A 24,851-nucleotide genomic window follows, 5' to 3' on the forward strand; every position below is an offset into this window, starting at 1 on the left:
CGTCCTCGTCGTCAGAGTCCACCAGCCCGTACCTGCACATCAATAGCCGCAATGGCTTAGTAGGTGCAAGTGAGCTGAAACCCTGAGATTTTCTTAAGTCTAAGCAGACAGATGCAATTTTCCAGGTGTCTCGGTATGGTCTCCAGTGTCCACCAATTGCAAGACTCACTTGCTGAAGTGCTCCACTTCGAAGACCCAGGTGCCGGTGTCTGCATCGTAGCTGACAAACCGAGCGCTCTGATCGGCGGCCAGCTTCTTGAGCTTCCGCTCGAAGCGCGCAATGGCGTCCTTGTCCGTGGTGGGCCTGTTGGTGGCCTTGTCGATGCGGTACACCTTCTGCAGCGTCACCTCTGCTCCTTTGTTCAGACCCTCCCCAATCTCAGGCTTCTCATTCTCATCCAGGTACACCTGCAGCACATTTCTTGTCAAGCCTGGAGCTCAGCTGCAATATGCATGCAGCGAGAAACATAGTTGGCAAAACAAAAGGCCACGGTGAGTATGTGAAGAGGCCCCAAGGTCGCACCTCGACACTGCCACGGGAGAGGGCCACAGTCCCTTCCACATTTAGGCTCCTGACATCAGTGGGCGTGAGCCACCGCACTGCGCCGATGCCGCGGCGGCCGATCTTGAAATTTGCGACGCTGGCCAGGGCATCAGGGTCCTCTCGCGCCATGGCCGCCAGCTGAGTCAGCGATGGCTCCACATAATAATCCTCTGCTTGCACCGATGGCAACAGCTGCGCCACCTGTCAGTCAGAGACAGTCTTCCATCAGCCTGCAAGAGAAGAGAAAGTCCACCACCATCCAAACAATTCAGTATCAGGAAACTCCTCCCACCTCTTCATCAGTGAGCTGCTGATCTCCATATGGGCGCCCATTCTGTGGCGGGCCAGATTGATCGTCATCATCGTCCTGTGTCCGGGCGTGCTGCTGGTCGTCACCCCTTCGATTTGCACCTGCCGCCACCATGCAATCCCTGACACCATCTCACCCGACATCTCTAGCTTCTGGCTCACCGTTCAGGCAGAACATCCGTGATCGATGCTGACATTGGCGTTGCAGGAGTTACCTGTGCCCGTGCTGCGCTCGGCTGGAGACTTTCGGGAGGACGAGGCTCTGGCGGCGGGGGAAGGCGGCGGCACGGCAACCGCCGGGGAGGAGGTGGCGGAGGCGATGGTGGAGGGCAGAGGCTCGCGCACAAAGAACTGGCGCGGGTTGTCGCGCGCCAGGAAGATGCTGGGGTGGGCGCTGCCGTTGGCGACTGAGTCCGCCTCCGACAGGAAGTCTGAAGGGCTGGAAGAGCCCCTGCACACAGTTCGTTCAACATAAAAGCCTGCCAGCAGGTCTAATGCTCTTCAATTTAGAGTAAGCTCGGATGGCCAGCCCAGCAAATGCAGAACATCTTTGAAGGCCTGGGTGCGGTGTGGATCTGCACCTCGAGACACTGCGGGCTCGGCTGGGGCGCAGGCGGATGCCAGAGCGTGGCGTGAGCGAGCGGGAAGCCATGACGGCTGTGGGCCTGGGTGGCCCCAGCCCGGACAGGGGCCGTGCTGAAATGCCGCCCTTGTACTCAGGAATGGGCGTGCCCACATTCGGTGCCTGTGGCAGGACTCCATATGGACTCACAGCCACACCTGCAGCCACAGAAGCAATGATTGAGCCCCAGCATGCATGCAGTCATAGACCTCAGAATGAAAAGCGCTTGGCAAGACTACAAGGGAGAGAAGGCTGATAAAGAAAACTCACCGAGTGGCTGAGCAGGCACCATCATTTGCTGTTGCTGCGGCTGCTGAGTCTGCTGGCCAAAGAGGTTCATGCCCGGCGACTGCTGGATGTTGCCGAAGAGGCTGCCACTCATGGCAGGCGTGCTGGCCTGCCCAAAGATGCCGCCCGTCGTGCCGAATCCAGGGGACGGCTGCTGACCGTACGGGGACGAGGTCGCTCCAAACATGTTGCCCCCGAAGGGCTTGGCCGCAGTCTGCCCAAAGAGGCTGCCTCCTCCAAAATTTGTGGAGGTCTGTCCAAAAGCTGGGCTGGATCCAAAGAGGGATGGCGATGTGCCAGGCTGGCCAAACGCGGCTGCAGATGTGGCAAAATTGAAGGGCGATGAGGACTGGTTGAAAGCGGGAGTGCTGGCCCCAAACGGCGCCGGCGAGGACCCGAATGGCGCCGCCGGCTGCTGGCCAAAGGCACCCGTTGTGCCAAAGGCGGGAGCGCTGCCACCGCCAAAGGCGGGTGTAGACTGCTGCCCAAAGATGGATGTGGTGGTCGAGCCAAACGAGCCCCCTGAGCTCTGCCCAAACGCTGGCGCAGAGCCAAAGGTGCCAAACGATGAGGTCCCTCCAAAGGCTGGCGTGGAAGCTCCCCCAAAGGGTGCGCTGGCAGTGGCCCCAAAGGATGTCGTCCCAAAGCCCCCTGCATCACCGGACCACAGGCGCTTGCTTTCCGCTCATCTGTTTGGTGTGCCTGGCGAACACACAGTGCCATCAACTCAGTGTGCCCAGGCACGACGATGACTCACCTCCGCCGCCGAAAGCGGGCGAGGACTGTGAGCCGAAAATGGAAGGGGAGGACACGCCAAAGGCCGGCGCGGAGGCGCCGCCCCCGAAAGTCGGCGTGGACTGCCCAAATGGCGAGCTGGCCTGGGGGTTCTGGCCAAAGATGGAGGGCGTGGCTGCCTGCCCAAACACCCCGCTCTGCGCTGGCTGCGCGGAACCTGTGTTCCCCTTGCAGCCCGCCTGCGCAACACTGCATGGTGAAGACCCCAACAGACATATACAAGTAAAGATGCCAAACAGGCAATATTGAATGACCGCAAGCCTGTTGAGGAAAAGGAAGAGCACCTTGTAGTCTTCCCATCGGAGCTCCTCATGGGATTTGTCCTGGTACTGGGGCATGGCGCTGATGGAGTTGAAGTAGACTGTGGTCTTGGCACTACCCGATGTGCTGCTGTCAACCTCCTGCGTCTTCTGATGTGGCACTCCGCGGGTTCCCTGACCGCCGAAAGATGGGCTACCAAAGCCTGCACAGCAAAAGGTAACCCTTTTCAAGCCTTCGTCGTAAGAGTGAGGGGCACAATAGACCAAAACTGCAGGCGTTAAAATTACACCTGCCGGGAGACATGATGAGTTACTCACCAGACCCAAAAGCTGGTGTGCTCGACCCAAAGGCTGGCGCACTGGCACCAAAGGGCCCTGGCGTGCTTGCTGCCCCAAATGCTGGCGTGCTGGCAGCTCCAAAACCGCCCCCAAATGCATTTGGCTGCCCTGATCCAAATGCTGTGCTGGTTGCCCCAAAAGTCGGCGTGCTGGGCTGCGCTCCAAAGGCGGGAGTGGATGCTGCCCCAAAGAGAGGCTGCACCACCAGACAGTTGGATCGGATTGCCACTAGAATAGGCCACAACGTTTCTTTGCTGCAGTGTATGTTGACTATTTATGGTGAAGGTTGCCCTCATACCTGGGATGCAGCCCCGAAAGGGTTGGGGCTCCCAAAAGAAGACGTGGGAGATGCCTGGTCAATGAAATTGTACTTTAGATGGCTGATGTTCCAATTAGTCTTCCTTGATCAGGTCATTTGTGTCTATTTCGTTAAAATTTGATTCCATGTGCTCAACCATGACAATAGAGGCGCACCCCGAATCCTGCAGATCCAAATGCTGGTGTGCTTGATGCTCCAAATGCTGGCACACTAGAAGCACCAAACGCCTAGGCACCCACACACGAGTCAGACAATTCAGCTTTATACACCTCCCTGATTTCAGGATATATCAGACGAGATCTTCGCAAGAGCGTACTGGTTGAGAAGCGCCGAAAATCCCAGTGCTGGTTGTCGCTCCAAAAGGCGATGAAGCCTGCAAGAGAATATTACATTTGATGAAAGAGTAAGCCTGAAGGATGAAAGGAGGATAACCAACAAAGTTGTCCACCTGAATGTATCGCTTCCGTTACTTGCTGGACAAGCATACCTGTTGCTGCTGCCCAAATGGTGCTTGCCCAAATGGAGCAGCAGTCCCACCAAACGGAGACTGCGCGGGCTGTGAAGCTCCAAATCCAAAACCGCCCCCTGAAAGCACCAACACTCTTGCTTGGCAAAGTGTCTTCAATGACTTCTGGGCCACTTCAGTCTTGCACCAAAAGAATCCCAATCTTCATGTTGCAGGCTCCCACCTCCAAAGCCAAACGACATTTTTTCTTGCTGTGATGGGCCCTGTACTGAAGTTCAAGTCATATGGATAACTTTGTCACAATATCATACCAGGCCATCGCATTCTGAACATTTCCTGCAATTGAAATACGAGAGTCAACATGTTCATTCCATTTGAGGAGGTGGATGTGCAGAAATCATTTCTGAGAAATGGCGACATGGGAGGTTCATCAGGGTTCACCCTTTTATGATGGGCATCCTAAAAATAATTAATCCCAGCTTCTCGTGCATTGGAAGCTACGAAGATGATGGGCTTCGTCTCCTTTCGATCCTTATTCTCCTGTTCCCAAAACTGTTACGATCATAAATTGAATGATCTTGATATTCGCTGGATTCTTTTCTGTCAATTTTGAACAAGCGGACTTCACGGGAAACTCGACCGACAATCGTCCATGGGTTCGTTCTTCACAGGCCTGGCATTTGCCCTCCTGCTATTTTTTACGGTGCGAAGTGTATCTGAGAATTTTTTTTCATTAATCTTTCTAACGCGTGCAACTTTTGACTACCTACAGAGCGATTGCATGCACTCGTATGCTGGTGTAACGCCTAGGCTTCTGAGGCATCTTCCTGTATCCAGGCGTTAGCTGCCGCAACAGATGCGCGCCCAACAATTAAATTCGTCAGCAACTCAAAACCGGCTGCATGGGATTACATAACGCCCCCAGATCAGGCTATCACTTGGTTTGCAGCAGAACAAAAGTTGCCCCTGGAAGCTTCTGTGGCATTCGATAGCTTTCTGACCAACCCTGGTACGAACCTCTACGAACAGGACGTAAGATGTAGCCCTACGTATTTCCATAATGTATTGAGGCTCAAGTACTTGGGGGCAGGTGGGCAGATCGTGGACATCATCCGATACAACAAGGAGGGCAGCAATGACACTATCACAATTAGAGGTTACGTGCCCTCTAGTGATCCCTATGAGGCCAATAGCACACTTGTCCAGGTCTCCTCCACAGCATGTGCTTTGCAGCCAAGCTGCACTGCCTCACTGAGTACAGAGGTAGCACCACAATGCAGCATCTATCCCGTGGACATGTCCTACTGCGGGTCTGAGGGCCTCCTGACAGACAGGTGCATTATTTTGTCATTGTGAATTTGCTTAGAAACAAAGACAGAAGGTAGACGTCCTTCAAAATCTGCAGGTGTTGTATGCATGACAGAAACTTTCTTGGAGAATGTGAAGCAGACATGAGCTGGATATGCAGGGGGGACGCAATGTTGGTGATAGGATGCTCTGAGGCCGTCACAGGGCTCTGCTATCCCGACATGAAGGCATGCACGTTTGTTGATGGGCCTGCCAATGCCACTGTGCAGTATGTGTCGGAAGTCGCTGTGTCTGCAAATGTATTTTACCACATTCAGATTTCCTGGGAGGTGAGTGCCACCGATTCTCATGAGAAGAGCCCCTTCTAAGCTTCTTGTTAAAATCATACATGATTTCATGCATACCAGTCAACGCAGATGAGCCAGCAGTGCTTTTCTGACAAGCGTTGTGATCTGACATGTCTGTGTGCATGTGTGCAGCCCTCATACGTGGGACCTGTAATTGTCTCCATCGAGTGCAATCTGGCCGATGCAGCCGGCAATGAGTTGGGTGTTCCCCTGAAGGCGATAAAGTTTCAAGTGCGGGACCACGTTGCTGTGCATGCGACTGCATACAAGATTGGTGCCCATCAGCTGGGCAATGCGTGAGTGTAACTATCATCAAATATATGTATGTATGAAGACCTTCCAATGTTTGGCAGGTTGGTAGCGGCCATTTAGGGGGTCACTGGAAAGGTCAAAATGGGTGTCTTGTACAAGACACACATGTGAATTAACAAACTTGTTATATGCTTGTTTAATTGAACAATTCTCCTGCGTCATCTACTGGATTGTGAATGAAAACCCGTAAGTCACAAGCACGTTGCAATTTTCTTTATGGAAGGCACGCAGATTCCTTATTGACAAGCCTTCATGTGTACGGGAAGTCTTGCTCTAAGAAGTTTTCCTTCTACAATTCTTTCAGCGAAGAGGTTTTATTTGAGATGCATCATTCAAGTGATGAATCCAGTGGCGTCTGGCTCATACTCTCAAGTATTGTCTTAATGACAAAACAACAATGTGTCCATTCAGCAAACTTGTGGAAAGCAAACCGAACGGCCTCCTTTTAAATTCACACACACTCATCTGGGCCCAAGGTTGGCAAAATTGGCCTTCAAAACAACACGATGTGTTTGCCGTGAACGCTCCTCCCAAGGCATGATCTGCAGTCGCCTCAAGCAGCCACAGCCTTGAGCATGATGGAGGAGAAGGGGTTCACAGTGTAGTCGCCGGCCAGCACCTTGTCATTGTCTGGGGTGAAGTCACGCGGCGAGGGCAGATTGGTGTCCACCACACGCACCCAGCTGAGGCCCCCCGGCAGGCCAACAGTGATGGCGTATGCGTGCGCATTGAATGCAATGTACAGGTCCCCACAGCCCTGGCCCCTGTTTGCAGCACATGCATCACGTCAACTCCCGGCAGCAGTTTGAACCTTACTGGCACGCTTGCATAGCTCCCTTGACTTTAATGTGAGAATCTTGGAGGGTGTGCTGTACCTGTCATGGAGGCTGAAGGCCAGGAATTTGCTCTCTGGGTTGTCCCAGTTGTCCTCGTGCCATGTGACGTCCTCAGGCGTCAGAAATTCTGGCCGGCCCAGTAGAGGGTGCCCTCTCCTGAACTTGAGCAGGCCGCTGCACACACAAGAGCACAAATCAGGCATGCCCAATGTGCCATGGCATTGATGAATCTCAAGCAAGCATGCCTGGAATTGTACAGCTGTCACCAACCACGGCTGAGAGGAGCTCACCTGTAGTACCGGAAGAATGTGTCGCGCTGGGCCTCCAATGCGTTCCAATCAAAGCGTGTCATCTTGGTGTCTTGTCCGTACCAGTTGTTGTTGCCTCCGCGCGTCTGCGCGTACTCATCACCTGCACAGATATATCCCTGTTGGAATGTCCAGGAAAGACATGCAGCCAATTGGCTTTCCATCCATGAGAGCATCTTCTAACGAGCTGGTGCTTGCATTGGGGTCTGTCCAAGGCTTCTCAGACTTTTTAATAAAATGGTGTTGGGAGCCATGGCGCGCACCCATGAGGACCATGGGCATGCCCTGGGACACAGCGAGCGCGAGGTGCAGGTTGCGCATCTGGCGCTGCCGCAGCGCATTGATGCCCTCGTCCCCTGTCTCGCCCTCCGCGCCGCAGTTCCATGAGAAGTTGTCGTTGGAGCCGTCGCGGTTGCCCTCCCCGTTGGCATCGTTGTGCTTCTCGTTGTAGGCCACCAGGTCGTACAGCGTGAAGCCGTCGTGCGCAATGATGAAATTCACTCCATGCGTCGGCTTCCTGCCAGGCACACCAAGGCTCAGCAGTCCGCGTGCTTTAGATGTGCTGCCTGCCGTGTATGTTGTGATGCATGGCCAAGGTTTGGCAGGGTTAAAGACAGTCATGCGGTGGTAGTACAGTCAGCGAGGGTGAATTACCGCTGATTGACGTGGTAGAGGTCTGCCGAGCCGGAGAGGCGGGTGGCGAAGGCAGCCTTCGTGCCGTCGTCGCCCTTGATGAAGCGGCGCACGTCGTCCCTGTATTTGCCGTTCCACTCACCCCATACATCCCAGTTGGGGAAACCGCCCACCTGGTACAGGCCGCCGCAGTCCCACGGCTCCGCAATCAGCTTCACCTGTGCAGCAGGGCACCCCATGCATTTCTCAAACCCAACCATAAGGGGCCATATAGGGTCAACATGCCAATACACAGGGGCCACATAGGGCATTCCTCGTGCGCATCTGTCACACCCAGCCCCAGGGTAGATCCCCTTAATGCACAGGTGTCCTGTGGGGCCGTTGACAGACAGAGTATTAGGAATATTTAGGATGTGGGTGAGGTGAGGCAGGTCAGAGGAGGGGCCGCTGGGAGGGGAGCACCTTGCTGAGGACTGGGTCCTTGGCAATGTCGTGGATGAGCGGCGGCACCTCCATCGGGTTGCCCTTCTCATCCCGGCACAACGCCGACGCCAGGTCAAAGCGGAACCCATCCACGTGATACTCCTCCACCCACCTGCACAGCAGCAAACATTGGACTCAGACACTGTAATTATTATCAAACCTTGAGCGCCTAGATCTGTTGGGGCTTCCCAGCTCGTGTGGCTTACAGCTGGCACAAGCTAAGGAATGCCACGATCTGGGTGTCGTTGTGCGATGCTCCAGAGTGGGCGTCGTGGGTTGCAAGGCAAAGCAACCTCAGTGAGCATGGGGAACGCAGGGTGTAGAAGTCAGAAAACTCCAAGTGAGGGGGACAATTGCAAGCATGCAGGAAAAGGGCAGCGCACTGTCGGAGGGAGTCGATGATGAGCTGCTTGGTGACTGGGTGATTGCCGGAGACAGTGTTGCCGCAGCCGGAGTAGTTGAGCAGCTGCACGTACTGGTTGGTGTCCACCATGTAGTACACCTTGTTGTCGATGCCCCGCCATGACATTGTGTAAGGGTCGTCATCGCCACCTGTCATGGCAATGACAAAAGGCTCAGCCCAGCCAAGTTATTTTTGTAATAGCACCCCATTCACTAGCAAGCTACATTTCTGTTAAACCACGCCAAGGGAGCGGCATCCCAAGACTCAGCACAACCATCCATCCAAGCACCATCCAAATACTGCTTGAAGCTCTTCACGTGTTCAAGTGTGGTATGCATGCGTGCTCTATTGGGTTACCTTCGACGGTGTGGTTGTAGACGACGTCCAGGAGAACCTCAATGCCGGCAGCGTGCAGCGCTTTGACGAGCTGCTTGAGCTCGCGCGCGGCAGCGGCGGGGCCCTTGCCGCCCGAGCCGAAGCGGCTCATGGGGGCGAAGAAGGAGAGGTGGGAGTAGCCCCAGATGTTGACCATGTGGTCGCGCGGGTTGGGCGAGCGCTGGAACTCCAGCTCGTCATACTCAAACACCGGCAGCACCTCCACTGCAGTGATGCCCAGCTCCACCAGGTGTGGAATCTGCGCAGCAGCAGCCCCATTATGGCTCAGGGCTTCACAAGTCAACATCCAGTCTTCTTACAGCCCGCCAGCTGGTTGCCCTTCCCCTTGCAAGACGTGCCGTGCAGGATGCATGTATGATCAAACTTTTCCATCGTGCTATGAGGCATGCCAGGCAAGCATGACCGCTCCAGGTGACAGGAGACTGGGAATGAGCACCTTTGCAATGAGGCCTGCATAGGTGCCCTCCTTTCCAGGTCCCACGCCGCTGGACTCATCAGCAGTGAAGGAGCGCACTCCCATCTCGTACACGATGACGTCCTCTGGTGCCAGGTTTGGCCTTTTGTAGTCCTTGCCCCAGTCAAATGGAGCGGCGTCCAACTCGAAGGTGCCTCTGAACTGGCTGCCCGTCTGTTGGTAAACAAGGAGTTTCGTCTTATCAAGATCAGACATGAAGGCTAATGTCAACAGCACTCAGGAACCATCCAGCAGAACAAGTGCAAGGGGCACGCACCTTCTCCTCAAAGCGCTCAAAGTCGTCCCGCTTTGCAAATTCCGCGCGGCCCTTCACCAATGGCGCATATGGGTCCAGAAGGACCCTTGAGCTGTCCCACCTGTGGCACCAGACAGCAGCATTTAAGAATGCTCATGTCGCTGCATCTGCATGCCCAGCACTTCTATAAATGATGAAACACTCATGTGTTTTGCAGGTCTGCTGCTTGCCTGTCTCCGCTGTCCCAGCCTGTCTGACCCTCCACCTTGTATCCATAGAGGACTCCAGACAGAGGGCAGCCCTCCACAGCTGCATGCCAGACGTTACCAGTCCGGTGGGTTGCTGGGTCCAGCTCAATCTCCACTGTGTTCTTGTCATCTTTGTCCGACAGGAGCAGCGTGATCGCAGTGGCATGCTCGGAAAATAGTGCAAAGTTGACCCCAGACTTGGCGCTTTCAGATATCTTTGATGGCCCAAGAGGCTCTGGCGTCCCTACACAATCAAGCAAAGAGATCGTTTCATTGTCTGAACATGCGCATGCACAATGGAAGATGCAAGTCTACTTGCGAATTGATTGTGTGTTGGTGGCAGTGCAAGCATTCATACCAGGGTTCACTGAAATCCTCTTGAAAGGCCCTGGCTTCGCATGGGTTGCTTCCGCTTGTTTGGTGGAGACAGTCCTCAACAGTGCATTGGCTCCATGCCTGATCAGCTGGCGCATCTGTCCCTGCACAATAGAACATAGGTCAGAGAAATGGATTTCGTGAAAGGCATCGGTGTTCTGGAGGACACTGGTGCACAAATTTCCGTGTACCTTGGATTTAAGGTTGATTCACGTTTTTAAGAGCTTCCCACAACAGTACATTTGTCTTGAGAACAAAGTATGTGGGGGCACTGAGATGGTATGGCTGCTTACTGAATGCCGTCTTCCGCTGTTGCGCAGCTTGGAGAAGCTCTCAAGATTCAATTTATGCCCTTTGATCAGTATGGAAGCGCCGAAGGTCGGGTGTGAGGCAGAGAATGTTGCAGATCTCTGACGGCATGGATTTGGCGCATGGAGTTGACCAACAGCGCCAGCTCTAACCATAGCTCCTGAGACGAGATAATATCTACGATATTTAATAATATGGAAATGAGTGATGTCAATTCATGCCGGCATATAGCATATCTGAGCAATATTGTACCGGAGATGTAGCGCGCGCTCTGAGCTTCACAGACTCGGAGAACGCGAAATATGGCCGCTCTGATACTTCTATGAATTGGACATATGATTGTTGCATATAGCAATCAATAGGCAGACCAGAAAGAGCCTGTCAATCCAGAAGAACGAAGTGAGAGCACAGAGCGCTGCTGCCCAGCTGGGCAATTGCAATGACTCACCGTCTTGGATTGCCCTGAGGCGTTTCTTTCAATTTCGTCGAGTGCAAATTGATAGAGCCCAGAAATCAAATAAAAGTCCGTAATACCTGACGGTGATGCCATCTCTCATCCGAGACGCGGATCTGTAGTGAAGGTTGGCCAATGCACAGGGCACATGCTTCTCCTTTTTATCAAGTAAAGCCATGTTTCATATCTTGCAGAGCAACATCCGACAGCTTTAGATCAAATGTTTCAGTAGGCTTTTATTCGACAGTCAAGGGCCAGACACGCTCGTCTCCCCTGGGCTTCCAGCTGTTAAAGCTACAACTGGGCCTTGTGACAGCGTGCAGATCAGCCAGAGAGGTCCAAATGATGGTATCTGTAGGTACAAAGATTCAAATACAATTTGCCTGACGTGCTACACATTGCCTGGTTCCATCATGCTCATCCTTGTGCTGCTGCAGGCACTGAACAACCTCCAGAGCACGTGCGGCATATCTGGAAGTCAGCTGAAGTAGGTTGCGCCCCTCAATCCCACATCACCAAGTCCACAGATGCTTGCTATGTACCTTCTGCATTGACCTGACACTCCCTGTGCTTTCTGCAGGCGGTGTGCTTTGACGTCGATAGCACATTGTGAGTCCCTGCTCCTTCAGTGGTCCGCCACAACGCAAGAACCACTATTTATCCCATAGCAGGCCATGACATGTCTTGCTCGGGTGCAGGTGTGAGGATGAGTCCATCGATGAGCTGGCTGCATTTCTAGGAGTGGGAAATGAGGTAGCTGCCATGACTGCAAGGTAAATGCGTGTGGGTCATTGATCAAAGTGACATCTGGGCAGCGCAAAATGCAGACAGGCCAGCACATCAATGTAATGGCGCCGTGTGTTGCAGTGCCATGGGGGGAACAGTGCTCTTCCAAGACGCACTCAGGCAGCGCCTGAACATCATGCAGACTTCGCAACAGAAGGTTCAGGAGTTCTTGGCAGCACATCCACCGCGCATCAGCAAAGGCAAGACAGCTTATGACTATGCTGGCTGCCGTCTCTGCATTGCAAATCTTTGCTTTTCTTGGGCCCGCAATTTCAATTGCTCTCCTGCAGGCATACCTGAGCTTGTGAGCCTCTTGCAAAGCCGAGGAACTGGCGTATTCCTGGTGTCTGGTGGCTTTCGCGTGATCATTGATCCCATCGCTGACATCTTGAAGATTCCGCGTGATCATGTATATGCCAACAGGATCCTCTTCAATGTGCGCGCCACCCTTCTACTCTGCAATGCTGCGCACGCTGCCTTCTTGTTGCTGACAACCCTACTGACACCGTGTACACATTGGAAACAGGAAGATGGATCATATGCGGGATTTGATGAGACCGAGCTTACTTCTCGCAGTGGTGGCAAGGCAGCTGCAGCGCGTCTTATAAAGGTGCCTTCTTTGGTTGACAAGCTATTGGATTGTTATTGTGCTCTGTGGAATCACTGTGCATTAAGTGCCCTGCTGCTCGTGCATGTGCAGGAGAAATATGGCTATAGAACCCTTGTCATGGTGGGAGATGGAGCCACAGACCTTGAAGCAAGGCAACCAGGCGGTGCTGAGATATTCATAGGCTATGGAGGTGTGGTCGAGCGGCCCACCATAGCAGGAAAGGCAGATTGGTACATCTACAATATTGAGTCACTTATTACAGCTCTGCAGTAGCCACGTCAGTGGACACCCGAGGTTGCAGACATTCTGGTTGTTATGCTTCACGTTCACTTGCAGATTTACAGTTTTATATCGACAAAATTCAACGCTTGCAACAACCGAGTACCTGCTAATATTGCTTATAGATAGCTTACAATCACCGTAAATGCATCAGCAGAGGCACAGATTGCCTAACACTGATTTATAGATATTAACTCTTCAAGTGAACTCAAGTGACACCTGACACTAGTGCGTTCAGACTTTTAGGCAGAATGTGCAGCACAACATGACGAACTTATTAATTTATTACTGATTTGTAAAGAGGCAGAGCGTGGCATCAGCGCCCGCAGTGAACAGCCATGGCTGGCTTGGGTGGAACGCACAGTCCAGGACGCCCTCGTGCTGCACAATCTCATGGCCGCGCAATATCTTGACCGGCACAATCAACGGATTGGTGAAGAGGTCCTGCAGAACAACACCCACATCAGCAATGTCAGACCCATATCATGCAACCTCTTTATATCCCTCCGTCAAAGGCCATGCGTGCATGCGCAATGATTTCAAAACACGTCCAATGCCAAGAAGCAGGCAGTGAACATCACCTGGTACACCATTCCATGGAACACATTCACAGCTCCGTCGTCGGAGGCGGAGGCAAAGAGGGGGTGCCTCGCATGGAAGGCGACCCCGCGCAGAGCCTGGGAGTGGTACCGCAGTGACCGGTATGGCTTTGTGGACAGGTCCAGGTCAAACCATGCCAGCCGCTTGTCCTGCACAGCCATACATGGGTCATCACTTAGTACACATTCTACTCATGTCTCACCTACAAAACCCCCTGAGCGTGTTGTTGCACATGGGCAATGCTTGTCAAAGCTTTCTGCTGGCTGTATCTCCTAATGGCTGCTGTCCTTTTGGCGCCTGAGAACATGTGCATTAGCATATGAGCAATAAGATGCAGCTGGCCTGTGAGCGGCTGTTCAACGACCGAGGGCAGTGTGGGCTGACCTCGCTGCCGATGATAACGTGGTCGCCGGAGGGGTGGACGGCGAGACAGGCAACGCCGGAGCCGGCCAGCAGCTTCTTGGCGAGGGCCTGCTTGGCAAGGTTGTAGATGCGCACATGGTTCTGCGTGGCCACGAAGAAGAAGGGCTTGGAGGGGTGGAACGCCGTGCGCACCACACGGCCGCGGTTCTTGCGGAACGGGTTTTGCGACGATTGCTTGGATAGCTGGTGCACCAGCACCGCCTGTGCACCACCATAGCCCTCAGCGCTGCATCTTAACCTTCCCAATCGAAGTAAGCGTTTTGCCACACTGATAGACTGGTCATGATGAGCATTCCAGGCAGCAGAACGAGGGGAGGTCGCATAAGTGCGCGCCTGCGTGTTGCCGGTGGGCGCAACGGAGGCAAAGTACTCGCCGCGGGCGTGCCAGGTGATGTGCTTGACGGGGTGTTGGTGCACGAGCTCCAGGCCATCGCCGTCCGCCCGCGGCTGCCACTTGCACAGCGCCGCTTTGCCGCTCGCTGCCTTGGCACCCTGTGGCGACTGCAGCGCCTGCAGCGAGGCCGCTTCCTGCTCCGCTCCCGCACCTGCGCACCGCGCCCAACAGCATCAGCGTCTGGCAGGTGATAGAGTGAGTGTGACAGCTGTCAAGTGTGACTCTCCTGCACTTACCAAGGCGCTGCTGTTCGAGGCGAATCACCTGCGGGCAGGAGGACGACGGAGTTGCCGACTGTGGCGGAGATGATGCGCAGGCCGGAGGCGGGGCACCAGGCGACGCAGTGCACGCGCGCGCCCAGATCCCAGGTGCGCATGCAGCGCGCTGTGGCCACCTCCCACAGCCGCACGCTGCCGTCGTCCGAGCCCGACACCAGCCACTGCCCGCTCGCGTCCACTGCCACGCTCCGCACCTGCACACAGGTAGGACAAAGTCTGCACAAGTGCCAACAGACTGCGGATGCAAATCTTTGCTCCACCAACTTTATTGTAATGGTCCGGACTTGAGCCATTCCCAGCATCATGGAAACGACACCGTGAAAGGAGGCTTATGGTTTCCTGGTAAAGCGTGTTCTTGGTGGAGATTATACCGGGGCAGTGTGGCCCAGGTAGCGCATGGCGAGGCTGGTGGGGAAGGGCTGCAGGTCGCGGGGCTTGGGCAGCTGGGGCACCAGGCTCTTGGCGTCGCTGACGAAGGCGCGCTTCTTGCGCGTGCGCGGGCACAGGTACAGGTCCAGGCAGCGCTCGAAGCGCTCGTTGATGAAGCGGTCGTACGCCGGCACCTGCCGCAGCGATTGGAATGCGCGCGCCAACGGCCCAGCCCTGTCCTCCTCGTCTGCCATCTCCCATCCCTTACGCTCCTCCTGTGCCACCGCCAGGCGGTTATTAGTGATTGACACCACCGTTTGATTTACCCTAGAAAGTATCCCATAAGGCAAGTAAAAACATGCGCACGCTTGGCCCAGAAGGAGGAAATACTTTCTATCACTTGGTCAAAGGGCAATGTTTTGAGGTCTGCTCTGGGAGGACGGCAGGAGCGTACGCAAGATTCCACAGCCAAGGTCTGACAGACACGCGCACATGTTGATGCTGGCATCAGGTGCTTGTGCTCACCTCTGTGGGCAGGTACTCTTTGGGAGGGTTGTAGGATTCTGCATGGCCAGGCAGAGGTGTCTTGGTTGCCGGGAGGTAGGACAATCCTGCAGTCAGCCAGAAACAGCCGTGTGAGTTCTCACAATGGAATTAGGCTTGCCTGCATCCTCAAATTGACCCTTTCCAAGTAAGCCGCGGTGAGAAGCAAAAGTTCCCCACCGTGAGGGGTCTTGGATGATATGAGGCCGTCATCCTCCCAGAGCAGGTAAGCTTCCACTTCTTGCTGGACAGCCGCCCGCTCAGCCGTCGTCTTGATCCAGCCCTTCCTCAGCGCCCTCATAAGCTTGACGATTCTGCATAGCCGTTCTGATGTGAGCTCTTACCACCAGCACCTTGCTTAGATGCCTAGCAAAGGGGCAGCACATGTGAGTTGCCACATATGACAACCGTTGTACAAATGTCACAAATATTAGGGCGCACTTCTTCTCCTCCCATTTTGAGGGCATGAAGCGGCGCTTGGGCTCTGGTGCCTGTGACAAGGAATGGATCTCCTTGTCGCGAGTGAACCAGTCCACCTCTGGCTCGAAGGGGTTCACCTGGCACAGCCAAAAAGGCCATCAGGCGCATGCCTCAAGATCTCAAGCACTACACTGAAAGATCACACGGATCCTCCATCATGAGGATGCACTTCTTCATTGCAACGGAACAATTTCACACGCAAGATCACCTCCACATGTGGAAACTTTCCCTCCCGGATGCGCTGCACCAGCTCCAATTCCTGCCTGGTGAGCACGATGTCTTCATCATTGTACTCGTCGTAGATGGTGCGAAGTGCCTTGCCAGAATCGTTCCTGGCCAACAGAGCCTCCAGCCTGTCCTCTTTCTTCTTGGTCATAATCTTATTGGCGTCCAGATCATAGCCGATGTGGTCCTCATTGCGGTACCACTCCAGGGGTACTCTCCCCACTGCAAGAAAATAAGACATGTGTTTGGCTGGCTTCTTCACATGCTCAGTTCCATGATGAAGTGCAGAGTGACCCCAGAGTGCAACGCGTGCCTGTGTTGCGGTTTGGCCGCTCGTCATCTGACGAATCACTGTCATTGCCGGCTGCCTCTGATGTTCCTGCATCCGCTGTTCTGTCACTCCTGTCTTGCCACTGTTCAGGAGGCTGTGCCTCCTCGCCCTCTTGGCGTTGCACTAGGTCCAGCACTGCCCTGTCTATCTCATCATCAGATGACTCGAGCCCTGCAGCACCATCGTCATCGCCATCCTCATCCTCCTCCTCCTCCTCCTCCTCCTTGAGCTTCCCTGCAGACTCCTCGCTATCATAGTCACCTCCCTCCTCAACAGCAGCCGGTTCATCGTCCGACTCACTGCTGCTAACGTCCAGATCCTCAACTTCAAATTGGGGGTCTGAAACTTTCTCTACTTTTTCCACTTTCTTTGCTGCTGCATCTGAGTCGTGGCCCCTCTTGCCCATCGTGAGATTGCTGAGCTAGGCGACGGTCACGCTTACAATCTCTATTTTGGTGAGCACAAAATGCTCAACACTGATGTCATTGTTATAATCATTCTCCAGTGAGCAACCACGCAGATTAATTGAAGAAGGCATGCTTTCTCTGCCCCGACAGCCGGCTCCGACACATCTCCGGAACGGGGTTACTAAGCTTGCATGCATGGGTGGAAGCAATTTTGCAGGAGAAGCCAAGCTTCTTCTGGAATATCGAATCAGATTGAAATACAGCTATTTAAAGTCCAAGAGTGTAATCCACACGAGCCAGCGATTTTCTCACTTGAGTTGGTGCCAGCACGATCTCGATCAACGGTGGTGTTTTTGGCAGCTTTGAGCGCTTCGTAGATGTGACATGGCACGTAGTATGAGAAAATTATCTCGTCTTAGGGTCCTTCTTCCATCCTTGGAGCAGAACGCCGCAGATCTCGCGGTTGTCCAGCAGACACGTGTGCTCCATGCCGCATGTCCGCAAATATATTATCACCACAGCTCACCGTGGAGGTCTAGGAGTGTTTGCAGCGAACAAGTGGTGAAAATCTCTGCACTGACCAAGCCTTCGCCTTTCACTCCCATCTTGATGACACGAAGACATCACTAATACCTGAACCTGTCTGCCACAGGGAACAGACTGGCACGTCGCAGAGGGCAGAAGAGGGCCTGCTGATTTGAGTCAACAGCGTCACTTCTCATCAGCATCACCGACAGAAGAGTATGATTGAACACGCCGCTATGACTGTTCTTGATCTGTCCCACAGCACTAAGGTTTGATCATGCATGCTTTGCCAAATGCAGGATGCCGGAAATGCCAGAAGATGAGTTTCATGGCAAAGCAGACACACTACTGGAAACTTTGCACGAGATGATGGATATGATTGTTGAAGAAGAGGACATTCCTGACTCGGATGTTGAGTTTGGGGTGTGTCTCCCTTGCAATCTACATTGCATGCTCATTACTTCTGTGATGGAATCATTGCCTGAAAGTATGATGGATTAATTGCCTTACACCCATACCTTGTGGGCTTGTGCATGCAGCAAGGAGTCCTCACTCTAAGATTGGGGCCCTACGGAACCTACGTGTACAATAAACAGACACCCAATCGCCAGATCTGGATGTCCTCGCCAGTCAGGTGAGTGAGCAATCTCCTTTGCTGCTGGCATTGCTTGAAACCCTGCCCACCAAGCTTTTCAAACTACAATATTCATAGTCCGTGGGTTGGACGTGCAGTGGCCCTGTGCGATATGATTTCGTGGATGGGAAGTGGATCTATCGGCGAGATGAACACGAGCTCATGGACCGCCTCACAAGTGAGCTGAGCGAGCTCCTTGGGAAAGACGTTGGTAATGCTTAGAAACTACCTGTATCAAGTCCGGCATGCTTTTGGGGGCTTGGACGTGAGTCTAGGCAATATATCATTGCTTTGGAGCAGACTGCGCAGACTCAACCCCGCCGTACACGGAAACTTCCTTGTGAATTCTCACGTGAAGTGCAGTGACTATTATAGAGGAATAGAGGGGAAGACATGCATGCAGACTGCATGATGCATTGGCTATGCAAATTGCAGAGGTGATGAAAACGCTGCCGCGCAGTTAAGCAAGGGCAAACCTGACTGGGAGCTTTTATGACCAGCTTGCCAACATCATGCATGCTGCCGCAGACAGGTGGCAGCAAAGTATGAGCATTGCACAGTCTTGTGCATGCGCAGAGTATTGTGCAGGCATCCATCTTCGATCGGCAGCCTCGGAATGTCTATTTTTATACAAGAGACTCACAAAAGTACACTTTACATTCAAAATTAGAGGATCATTGCATGCTATAGCCGACCCGTGCTCGAAAGGTTATTAGCCCGTGCCCAATAGAATATGTTCATCAGGTATGCTTGAGCCAAGCAGAAATGTCCAAGCTGCTGATCAGAAGTATGCTTCATGTCAGACGACTGCATTCTTGTTCTGTTGCTGAAGCTGTAAGATCACAGCAATCACAGACTCTTTGCACTGTGACCATCACTCAGCTTTGGTGCGGCCATACAGAAGCGAGTCCTGCTTGAATTTCATCTTCGCCAAGACTTGGCAGCTGGCAATCGCAAATACCAAGAAAAGAATTGCAGAAATGTAGGCAGCTGCCTGGACAAACCAGCTGGTGGCAGAGTCCGTCTTCTCAGCTGCAGTCAATCAGAGAGCCTTCAGTGCCAGGCACGACTCAAGAGGAACAGAGCCTCATAATTGCGACAAAGATTTGAAGAATGCACAATCAGGTGACCGCAATCATGGGCAGCACAGAGAGACTGCCTAATGAGAGTGCATCTTCTTCACATGGAGGAGACATTTATACCTGACTCAGACATCAGGAGGTGCCTTCGTTGTTGCTGTTCATGCCACTGCAGAGTGGCTCGTGCGTCATTCTTGCGGATTGGAGCATCGTCCAGAACAGCCAAATGGGACACCATCCTGCAAGTCACAAATCCGCAAACCGGGGATCTCACATATGAGAATATGCTACTCTACAAAAGGGATTTCTCAACATCACACACGGGAAAAGCTGGCATACTATTGCCCTGTCTCTTGAGTTTCAAGGTTCTAACAGTCTCACCTGTCTCCGTGAATATCTCCCAACGCTGTGCGGACACTGTCAACAACAGATTTGAGGGCACTCATCGCGGCCTGGGTCTTTGGACTTGCAGCCCCGAAGTTCTCGCTGAGCAGCTTTGGGCTGAGAACAGTAGCTTCATAGAGCACAGGCACAGAACGCGCCGAGCCTGCTTGTTGCTGCCTGCACGCAATGGAGTGTCTCAAATTGAGCAACCTGGGGCAATGAGCAGTGTCTGCAAGTTTTGCTCACAAGGAGTCCACTTCATTTAAAACAATGGCAGACAATCAGATTACCATGTACCTCGTCTGGGCCAGGTTTTGTGCGGCCTGGTGAAGAATCGCCATCTCCACTGCCCATACCCGGCCAGCATTCTCATTGAGGCCAAGCTCTACCGTGCCCTGGTGTGAGGCTTCCGGGATGTAAGCAACACCCCTCAAAGCAGCGGAACCAGCTGTGTAATTTCCTCCCATCCTTGAAAGAGCTTCCTACAATCCACAGCCACACATGGACTTCAGCCATCACAAGCTCAACAGCACCATGGGTTATTCGTGTTTGGAAGTTCTGCATCGGTGTTGTGGCAACTAGCAAGCCATGTTCACAATGGCTATGACAAGCATCTGCTCACCTTAAAGAGATCCTCCATACAGGCGTCAGTGCAGCCTGACGCTTTGCCAAACTCATGATGCTCGACAGCTCCAGTGCTGACGCCCCCGTATGCAACTGAGCTCAGCGCCTGTAGAACCTTTGCAGATGCTGCAGTGTTGTCTGCTTTGAGATAAGCCGAATGTGCTCCCTCCTCGGGCAGAAAGTACTGACCGGATTCATCACCTGTTGCAGGGACATCCTCCCTAGTCAGCACCGTCTTATCTGTTGGGTGTTTTTTCAGGAAGCATGCCAGCAAGCACACGCATCACAGTATGCCTGCACACCTTTTGTAGGGCAAATGTACTTACCTGGAGCTACCAGTGCTTGCAGAGAAAACAGTGCCTCTGGGCGCGAGAAGATAGTCGGGAGCATCACCCGCTCCATCTGCGCATAAGTTGATTTAGATCCTAGCCTTGCAGAAGGTGAAAGACAGGTTGATGGGCACTGTGGAAACAGATCTCACCTGCTGCGAAACTGAAGACCCCACATACTCATTTTGATAAATGTTCAACCAAGTTGAAAATATCCCTGTCAAACCGTCCTGTGACAATTCCGTTGGGTCATTGACCCTGCTGATGAACTTCTGTCCTGTGAAGTATACTTGGGCGTGCCCGAAAACCTGAGGAGTGAGCGCAATGGCGAGTAAGGCTAGAAGAAATCGGACTTTCATAGCGATCTTACGGGTCTTCGCGCCAGTGGAGCGCGCTTATGCACGTCCTGTGATCCTTTGCCCTAACATCCACAAAGACAAGTTTTCCCTCGATGGTGTCCTCCTCTTAGCAGCTGCTGGACAATTAATCAAGGAATGCTTTACAACAAGGTTCACACTCTTGCGTGTATACCAAAAAGAAAAGTCCAGACGAATTGACCTGGACAACTCTTCGAACAGGAACGCCGTGGTACGGTCTAAAAAGAAAAAAGGTCCCAACACATGATAGGCAACAACAATCTGAGTATGCAAAGTATGGAAGTACTTTGATAGGTGCCTCAGTGACTGCAGTGGACCACCATCTCCATCAGGGTGGTGGCCACTTGCATAATGTCACAGCCAGCGCATGCGCAGGTCGGACCACTGGCGCCACTGGGCGCCTGTGTAGCACAAATGGTACGTACCGGTACCATCACCGTGAACATGATGTTGATGATCACGGTACAAGTAACTGGGAGCACATGAGTTTACTTAAGTTAATGATCAGGCCTGCGCCGCGTATGCCGTTTATACTGACATGGTTAGTGACTGGACTTTTGACAAACCACTGCAGCTGCCAGTGACAGCGCTGGAGAGTTTTACGAGTAGACCTGCTGACGGCCCCACTCATAAGCCAGAGGCTCTGGCTGGCAGCTTAAGCTTGCTGTCATGATGTGCCAGCCCTTAAGTGCTGCATTGTTGTGACCTTGCCCCCCTGTGGCCAGTCCCATTGGATTGGCGAGCATCACCCCTCCAGCAAGCCAATCTGATGGACTTGACAGATATTCCAGGTGAATCGGCTCTCCTTCAAGAATCCCTTGATAGTCGTAAGAAAAATTTATTACATTTGGTTGTCGTGTGCTCACACATGCACCCCGCACACTGCTAGGAGCTCTTCAGCGAGCCGTCGGGATCTTCTTGATCAATCTCTGACAATCTAATGTACACTCCAGAAGCATGTCAAGGAAGACAATGCTTTTTGTCACATCTTCACTGTAATAGCTGCTCCGAGCATCGATGGAAGATCTCCAGCGATCCATCGCAGTGTATTGACAGCAGAAGTGACCCCTTCACTTCAGAGGGATGAAGCGGGAGGAGTGAGTGGCACCGATTCCGGGCTTGCCGTGCTTGACGGGCTTGTAGCTGATTGAGAACTCTGCCAAGTAGTGGCCCACCATGTCCGGCTTGATCTCAACCTGCACAGCAGCTTACTCACTTGAACAGGCCTGTTGATGATAGTCAGCATTTTTGCTTTCCAAGGCCCTATTCCAGGAGGGCTGACATACACTGAGAGCGAGCACCGATTATGCTCTGTCAACAGCCTCGGCAGGCTTGCGAGGACAGCTATATAACAGGCTTGTTCACTGCCCAAAATTGATGACATGTCGCAGTGGAGCATATTCAGCACAGGCGGCCCTCGCACCTGGTTGAAGGTCTTGCCATTGTAGACGCCGATGATGGATCCAATCATCTCAGGCACGATGATCATGTCTCGCAAGTGCGTCCTCACTGGCTCTGGCTTCTCCCCGGTTGCTGCCTCCCTCTTCGCCTTCCGCAGCTTCTTGATCAGTGCCAACGGCTTGCGCTTGAGTCCCCTCTGGAACCTGACCAGCATGACAACTTGCTTCAGTACTGCACAGCACAGCCCTTAAAGCTCTGGTATACCAAGAAATGCCAGATGAGAAGCAATCTGAAATTGTGAGACTCAGCTTTCTATCAGACATACTCTGGCAGAGCGTTTGGTCTTCAATACTAGACAATGCAATTTAATCGATACATATGTGACAGCAAAATGGTAAAATGAAATGCCATGAAGGGTTGCTGCAAGACAGCTACAAACCATCATTATAACTCTTGTCCTTGAAGCCCAGATGTCACGACCTTTGGCATCACCAAGAATGCTCGTGGATCTTTAATTCGAGTTTCGAACATCCAAAACTTGGCTTGAGAAGAACATGCACTCACTTGCGTCTGGCCCGGGCTGGGAACAAGTCCACCAGCTCATCTGTGCTCATATCAAGGAGCTGGTCCAGGTCAACTCCACGGTATGTAAACTTGCGGAACGTCCGCCTCTTGCCACCCGCATCAGCGTCCGCCATTTTGTCCACACCAAAGAACAAGTGGGTGGACGAAAGCTGATCTCGCAATGAAGCAAATTGCAAGGGCGGCTGTGGCAGGCAAGCCAAGGAGTAGCCTATTTTGGACGGGCCTGGACAGGCCCCTAGGGGCTGTAACCCTATATAGCAAGGGATGTAAACTGAAGCCCTACCACTTCGATGCGAGTTGGAGTTCAAACAAATTCTACTAGAAAGCACGCACCAAGAATCGACCTTCATGTCTTTTGAGAAATTTCGAGATCAGCAAGGCCTGGCCAGCATCGCGCGTGCCCTGGCCGCCCAAAAGGCATCGGTAAGTTACTAGGGAAGCATGACAGTTGTGTAGTATTGTGAATGGCAAATCGATTGATTTTAAAATGGTCTGCTCATGCTTGAAAGTTTTTCAGCAGATCACACACGGAGGGGAGCAGGGATATGTCCAAGAAAAAGAGCAAACAGAAAATACGAACAGGAGGAAAAAGAGAAGGCTCAGCGATGGCCTACCAAAAGGCTCGTATGGAGCTGAGCATGATCATCCATCCCCCAGGTATGCTCAGGCGCCTGATAAGCCCAACATTTCCACCCCGTCTAAGGATTCTGCACAGTGAGAAGCCAGAACTGGTGAAAATTTGGCTTTGGCCTTTGGCCTAGATGACGGGAAGGACTCAACTTCTGACAAATGTGTCATTGCAGGGAGCTTAACGGTGCAGACCATCAGACCCAACCTGATCAGAAGTCCAAGACAAGACAGAAGAGGAAATCACCTTCCACAGGTGCCGCTCACAGAATCCTTCATGAGGCTGTACCAGGGACTTTCAGTGCCTTTCAGCTTGACAAATGGAGTTGTTAGATGGCACCATGTGGAGCTGTATGTCCAGTGCAGGGGCTATGACAAGGCAGCCAGACAGCCTGCAACAGGACAGGCAGCAGAGTGACACACTGGCTGCAACTCCTCTGGCTGAGAAGCAGACATCTGGGTCGTGCGCACCAGTGGCTGGACAGAAAACATTCAGGGACCTCTATGTGCAATCCTTCACAGCAGCCTTCTCCACAGATCTGTTTAAGTTGCAAGAGGTGAGGCATGTCTCGAGCTGGAGCACTGTTGTGCAGCACAATCATGACTCCAAATCTGCATGCATGAGGCATTATCGTTTACTCTGAATATTCTGCATGGTCACAGGTTGAAGGAGCAGCCGTGAAGGTGGATCTTCTATTGAGATGCATCGAGAATGGCGGAGACATATTCTCACCTGCAGAGAGACAATTGTTTGGGGTTTCACAGAGGAACGTGTCCAAAACTTGAATAAGTTTTCTTCCTTGAAAGCTCTTAGGAACATGGTGGAGCGCTGTGCAGTATAGGAAGATCAGTCAGGTCACATTGTTTGACATATGTATGCGCCAACTTGAATAAACACTGAATTTGACGCTATTGTGGGCTGCATGAACTGACGAAGGCACATGATGATGGCGCCAGCAATGCTTTTGATTGCTGGCATCTAGTATGCACTGTAATTACTTTCCGAAAGTCGGACTTGGGGATTGTTGCAACCTCCATAAAGGGAACTTTGCACTCAAATTCCTGCATCATTTGCATGTGATGCATCATGCTTCAAATTTCAAGAATTGGCGCTGCAAAGGATCCTCCAACCTGCTCGCACTATTTTAAAGTACAGCTTGAAGCCCGAATCATGCATGGACCCTACACCAGGAAGAAATCGTTAGTGATGGAACCATCGAATCAGTTAGCTCAGGGACGCAGTTAGCTGTGCTGGCAAGGGCTGCAGCATTGGCCGCAGTACGGCCTTGTATTTGCCCTGTCACAAGCTGTAGCTGGCAGCAATACTGCGGCCTGAGTACGGTATTGCCCATGCTACTTGCCGCTTCTTGAAGAAGCAGCGGCGCCGCGCGCAACCAAAACGTTAACAGCTGTTGATAGTGGAAGCGAGGGGGCCCAACGTGTGGGTCACATGGCATGCATGTTCACCGGCTTTCATGATGATCACTGTGACCGACA

At 52.8% G+C, this 24,851-nt stretch overlaps 9 protein-coding genes across 9 annotated transcripts; 4 read left to right on the plus strand and 5 right to left on the minus strand.

Moving 5' to 3' along the window:
* Nucleotides 1-4: 4 nt before the first annotated feature.
* On the minus strand, nt 5-697 carry COCSUDRAFT_9046 (C-terminal autoproteolytic domain of nucleoporin nup98; the record flags this gene model as incomplete). The annotated part of the gene is made up of 3 exons (XM_005643947.1): nt 5-32; nt 170-408; nt 524-697. Coding segments are annotated over 3 exons (441 nt in total), but the record flags the coding sequence as incomplete, so codon positions are not given.
* Nucleotides 698-5,238: 4,541 nt separating this feature from the next.
* COCSUDRAFT_58746 (hypothetical protein) lies at nt 5,239-5,897 on the plus strand (the record flags this gene model as incomplete). The annotated part of the gene is made up of 3 exons (XM_005643948.1): nt 5,239-5,276; nt 5,411-5,579; nt 5,730-5,897. 3 exons carry the CDS (start codon nt 5,239-5,241, stop codon nt 5,895-5,897), a joined length of 375 nt encoding a protein of 124 aa, XP_005644005.1.
* Nucleotides 5,898-6,032: 135 nt separating this feature from the next.
* COCSUDRAFT_25887 (putative isoamylase-type starch debranching enzyme) lies at nt 6,033-10,974 on the minus strand. Its single transcript, XM_005643949.1, has 13 exons — nt 10,595-10,974; nt 10,285-10,405; nt 9,937-10,170; nt 9,700-9,830; nt 9,405-9,596; nt 8,930-9,206; nt 8,553-8,721; nt 8,149-8,281; nt 7,708-7,904; nt 7,317-7,570; nt 7,036-7,156; nt 6,785-6,919; nt 6,033-6,673 (listed from the first exon to the last, which is right to left on the minus strand). The coding sequence occupies exons 1-13, from the start codon at nt 10,763-10,765 to the stop codon at nt 6,463-6,465; spliced, it is 2,346 nt and encodes a 781-aa protein (XP_005644006.1). The 5' UTR covers nt 10,766-10,974; the 3' UTR covers nt 6,033-6,462.
* Nucleotides 10,975-11,641: 667 nt separating this feature from the next.
* COCSUDRAFT_19804 (phosphoserine phosphatase) lies at nt 11,642-12,733 on the plus strand (the record flags this gene model as incomplete). Its single annotated transcript, XM_005643950.1, has 6 exons — nt 11,642-11,673; nt 11,763-11,837; nt 11,932-12,080; nt 12,141-12,286; nt 12,377-12,460; nt 12,551-12,733. Coding segments are annotated over 6 exons (669 nt in total), but the record flags the coding sequence as incomplete, so codon positions are not given.
* A 123-nt stretch (nt 12,734-12,856) lies between these two features.
* Nucleotides 12,857-16,292, minus strand: COCSUDRAFT_31266 (BOP1NT-domain-containing protein; the record flags this gene model as incomplete). Its single annotated transcript, XM_005643951.1, has 10 exons — nt 12,857-13,183; nt 13,321-13,488; nt 13,724-13,981; nt 14,120-14,307; nt 14,421-14,628; nt 14,806-15,078; nt 15,329-15,414; nt 15,527-15,660; nt 15,788-15,903; nt 16,035-16,292. 10 exons carry the CDS (start codon nt 16,290-16,292, stop codon nt 13,025-13,027), a joined length of 1,848 nt encoding a protein of 615 aa, XP_005644008.1. The 3' UTR covers nt 12,857-13,024.
* A 1,331-nt stretch (nt 16,293-17,623) lies between these two features.
* On the plus strand, nt 17,624-18,170 carry COCSUDRAFT_19698 (Frataxin; the record flags this gene model as incomplete). The annotated part of the gene is made up of 3 exons (XM_005643952.1): nt 17,624-17,737; nt 17,854-17,948; nt 18,047-18,170. 3 exons carry the CDS (start codon nt 17,624-17,626, stop codon nt 18,168-18,170), a joined length of 333 nt encoding a protein of 110 aa, XP_005644009.1.
* A 418-nt stretch (nt 18,171-18,588) lies between these two features.
* COCSUDRAFT_54701 (hypothetical protein) lies at nt 18,589-20,887 on the minus strand. Its single transcript, XM_005643953.1, has 7 exons — nt 20,517-20,887; nt 20,362-20,437; nt 20,034-20,236; nt 19,709-19,893; nt 19,409-19,588; nt 19,151-19,266; nt 18,589-18,980 (listed from the first exon to the last, which is right to left on the minus strand). Exons 1-7 carry the CDS (start codon nt 20,721-20,723, stop codon nt 18,823-18,825), a joined length of 1,125 nt encoding a protein of 374 aa, XP_005644010.1. The 5' UTR covers nt 20,724-20,887; the 3' UTR covers nt 18,589-18,822.
* A 678-nt stretch (nt 20,888-21,565) lies between these two features.
* COCSUDRAFT_31273 (ribosomal protein S19) lies at nt 21,566-23,077 on the minus strand (the record flags this gene model as incomplete). Its single annotated transcript, XM_005643954.1, has 3 exons — nt 21,566-21,937; nt 22,165-22,345; nt 22,707-23,077. 3 exons carry the CDS (start codon nt 23,075-23,077, stop codon nt 21,812-21,814), a joined length of 678 nt encoding a protein of 225 aa, XP_005644011.1. The 3' UTR covers nt 21,566-21,811.
* COCSUDRAFT_54703 (hypothetical protein) lies at nt 23,061-24,365 on the plus strand. The gene is made up of 5 exons (XM_005643955.1): nt 23,061-23,150; nt 23,245-23,384; nt 23,531-23,610; nt 23,721-23,911; nt 24,018-24,365. The coding sequence occupies exons 1-5, from the start codon at nt 23,076-23,078 to the stop codon at nt 24,138-24,140; spliced, it is 609 nt and encodes a 202-aa protein (XP_005644012.1). The 5' UTR covers nt 23,061-23,075; the 3' UTR covers nt 24,141-24,365.
* The last annotated feature ends 486 nt before the right edge of the window (nt 24,366-24,851 follow it).

This window comes from Coccomyxa subellipsoidea, assembly GCF_000258705.1.
Source record: "Coccomyxa subellipsoidea C-169, whole genome shotgun sequence".
NCBI lineage: Eukaryota > Viridiplantae > Chlorophyta > Trebouxiophyceae > Coccomyxaceae > Coccomyxa > Coccomyxa subellipsoidea.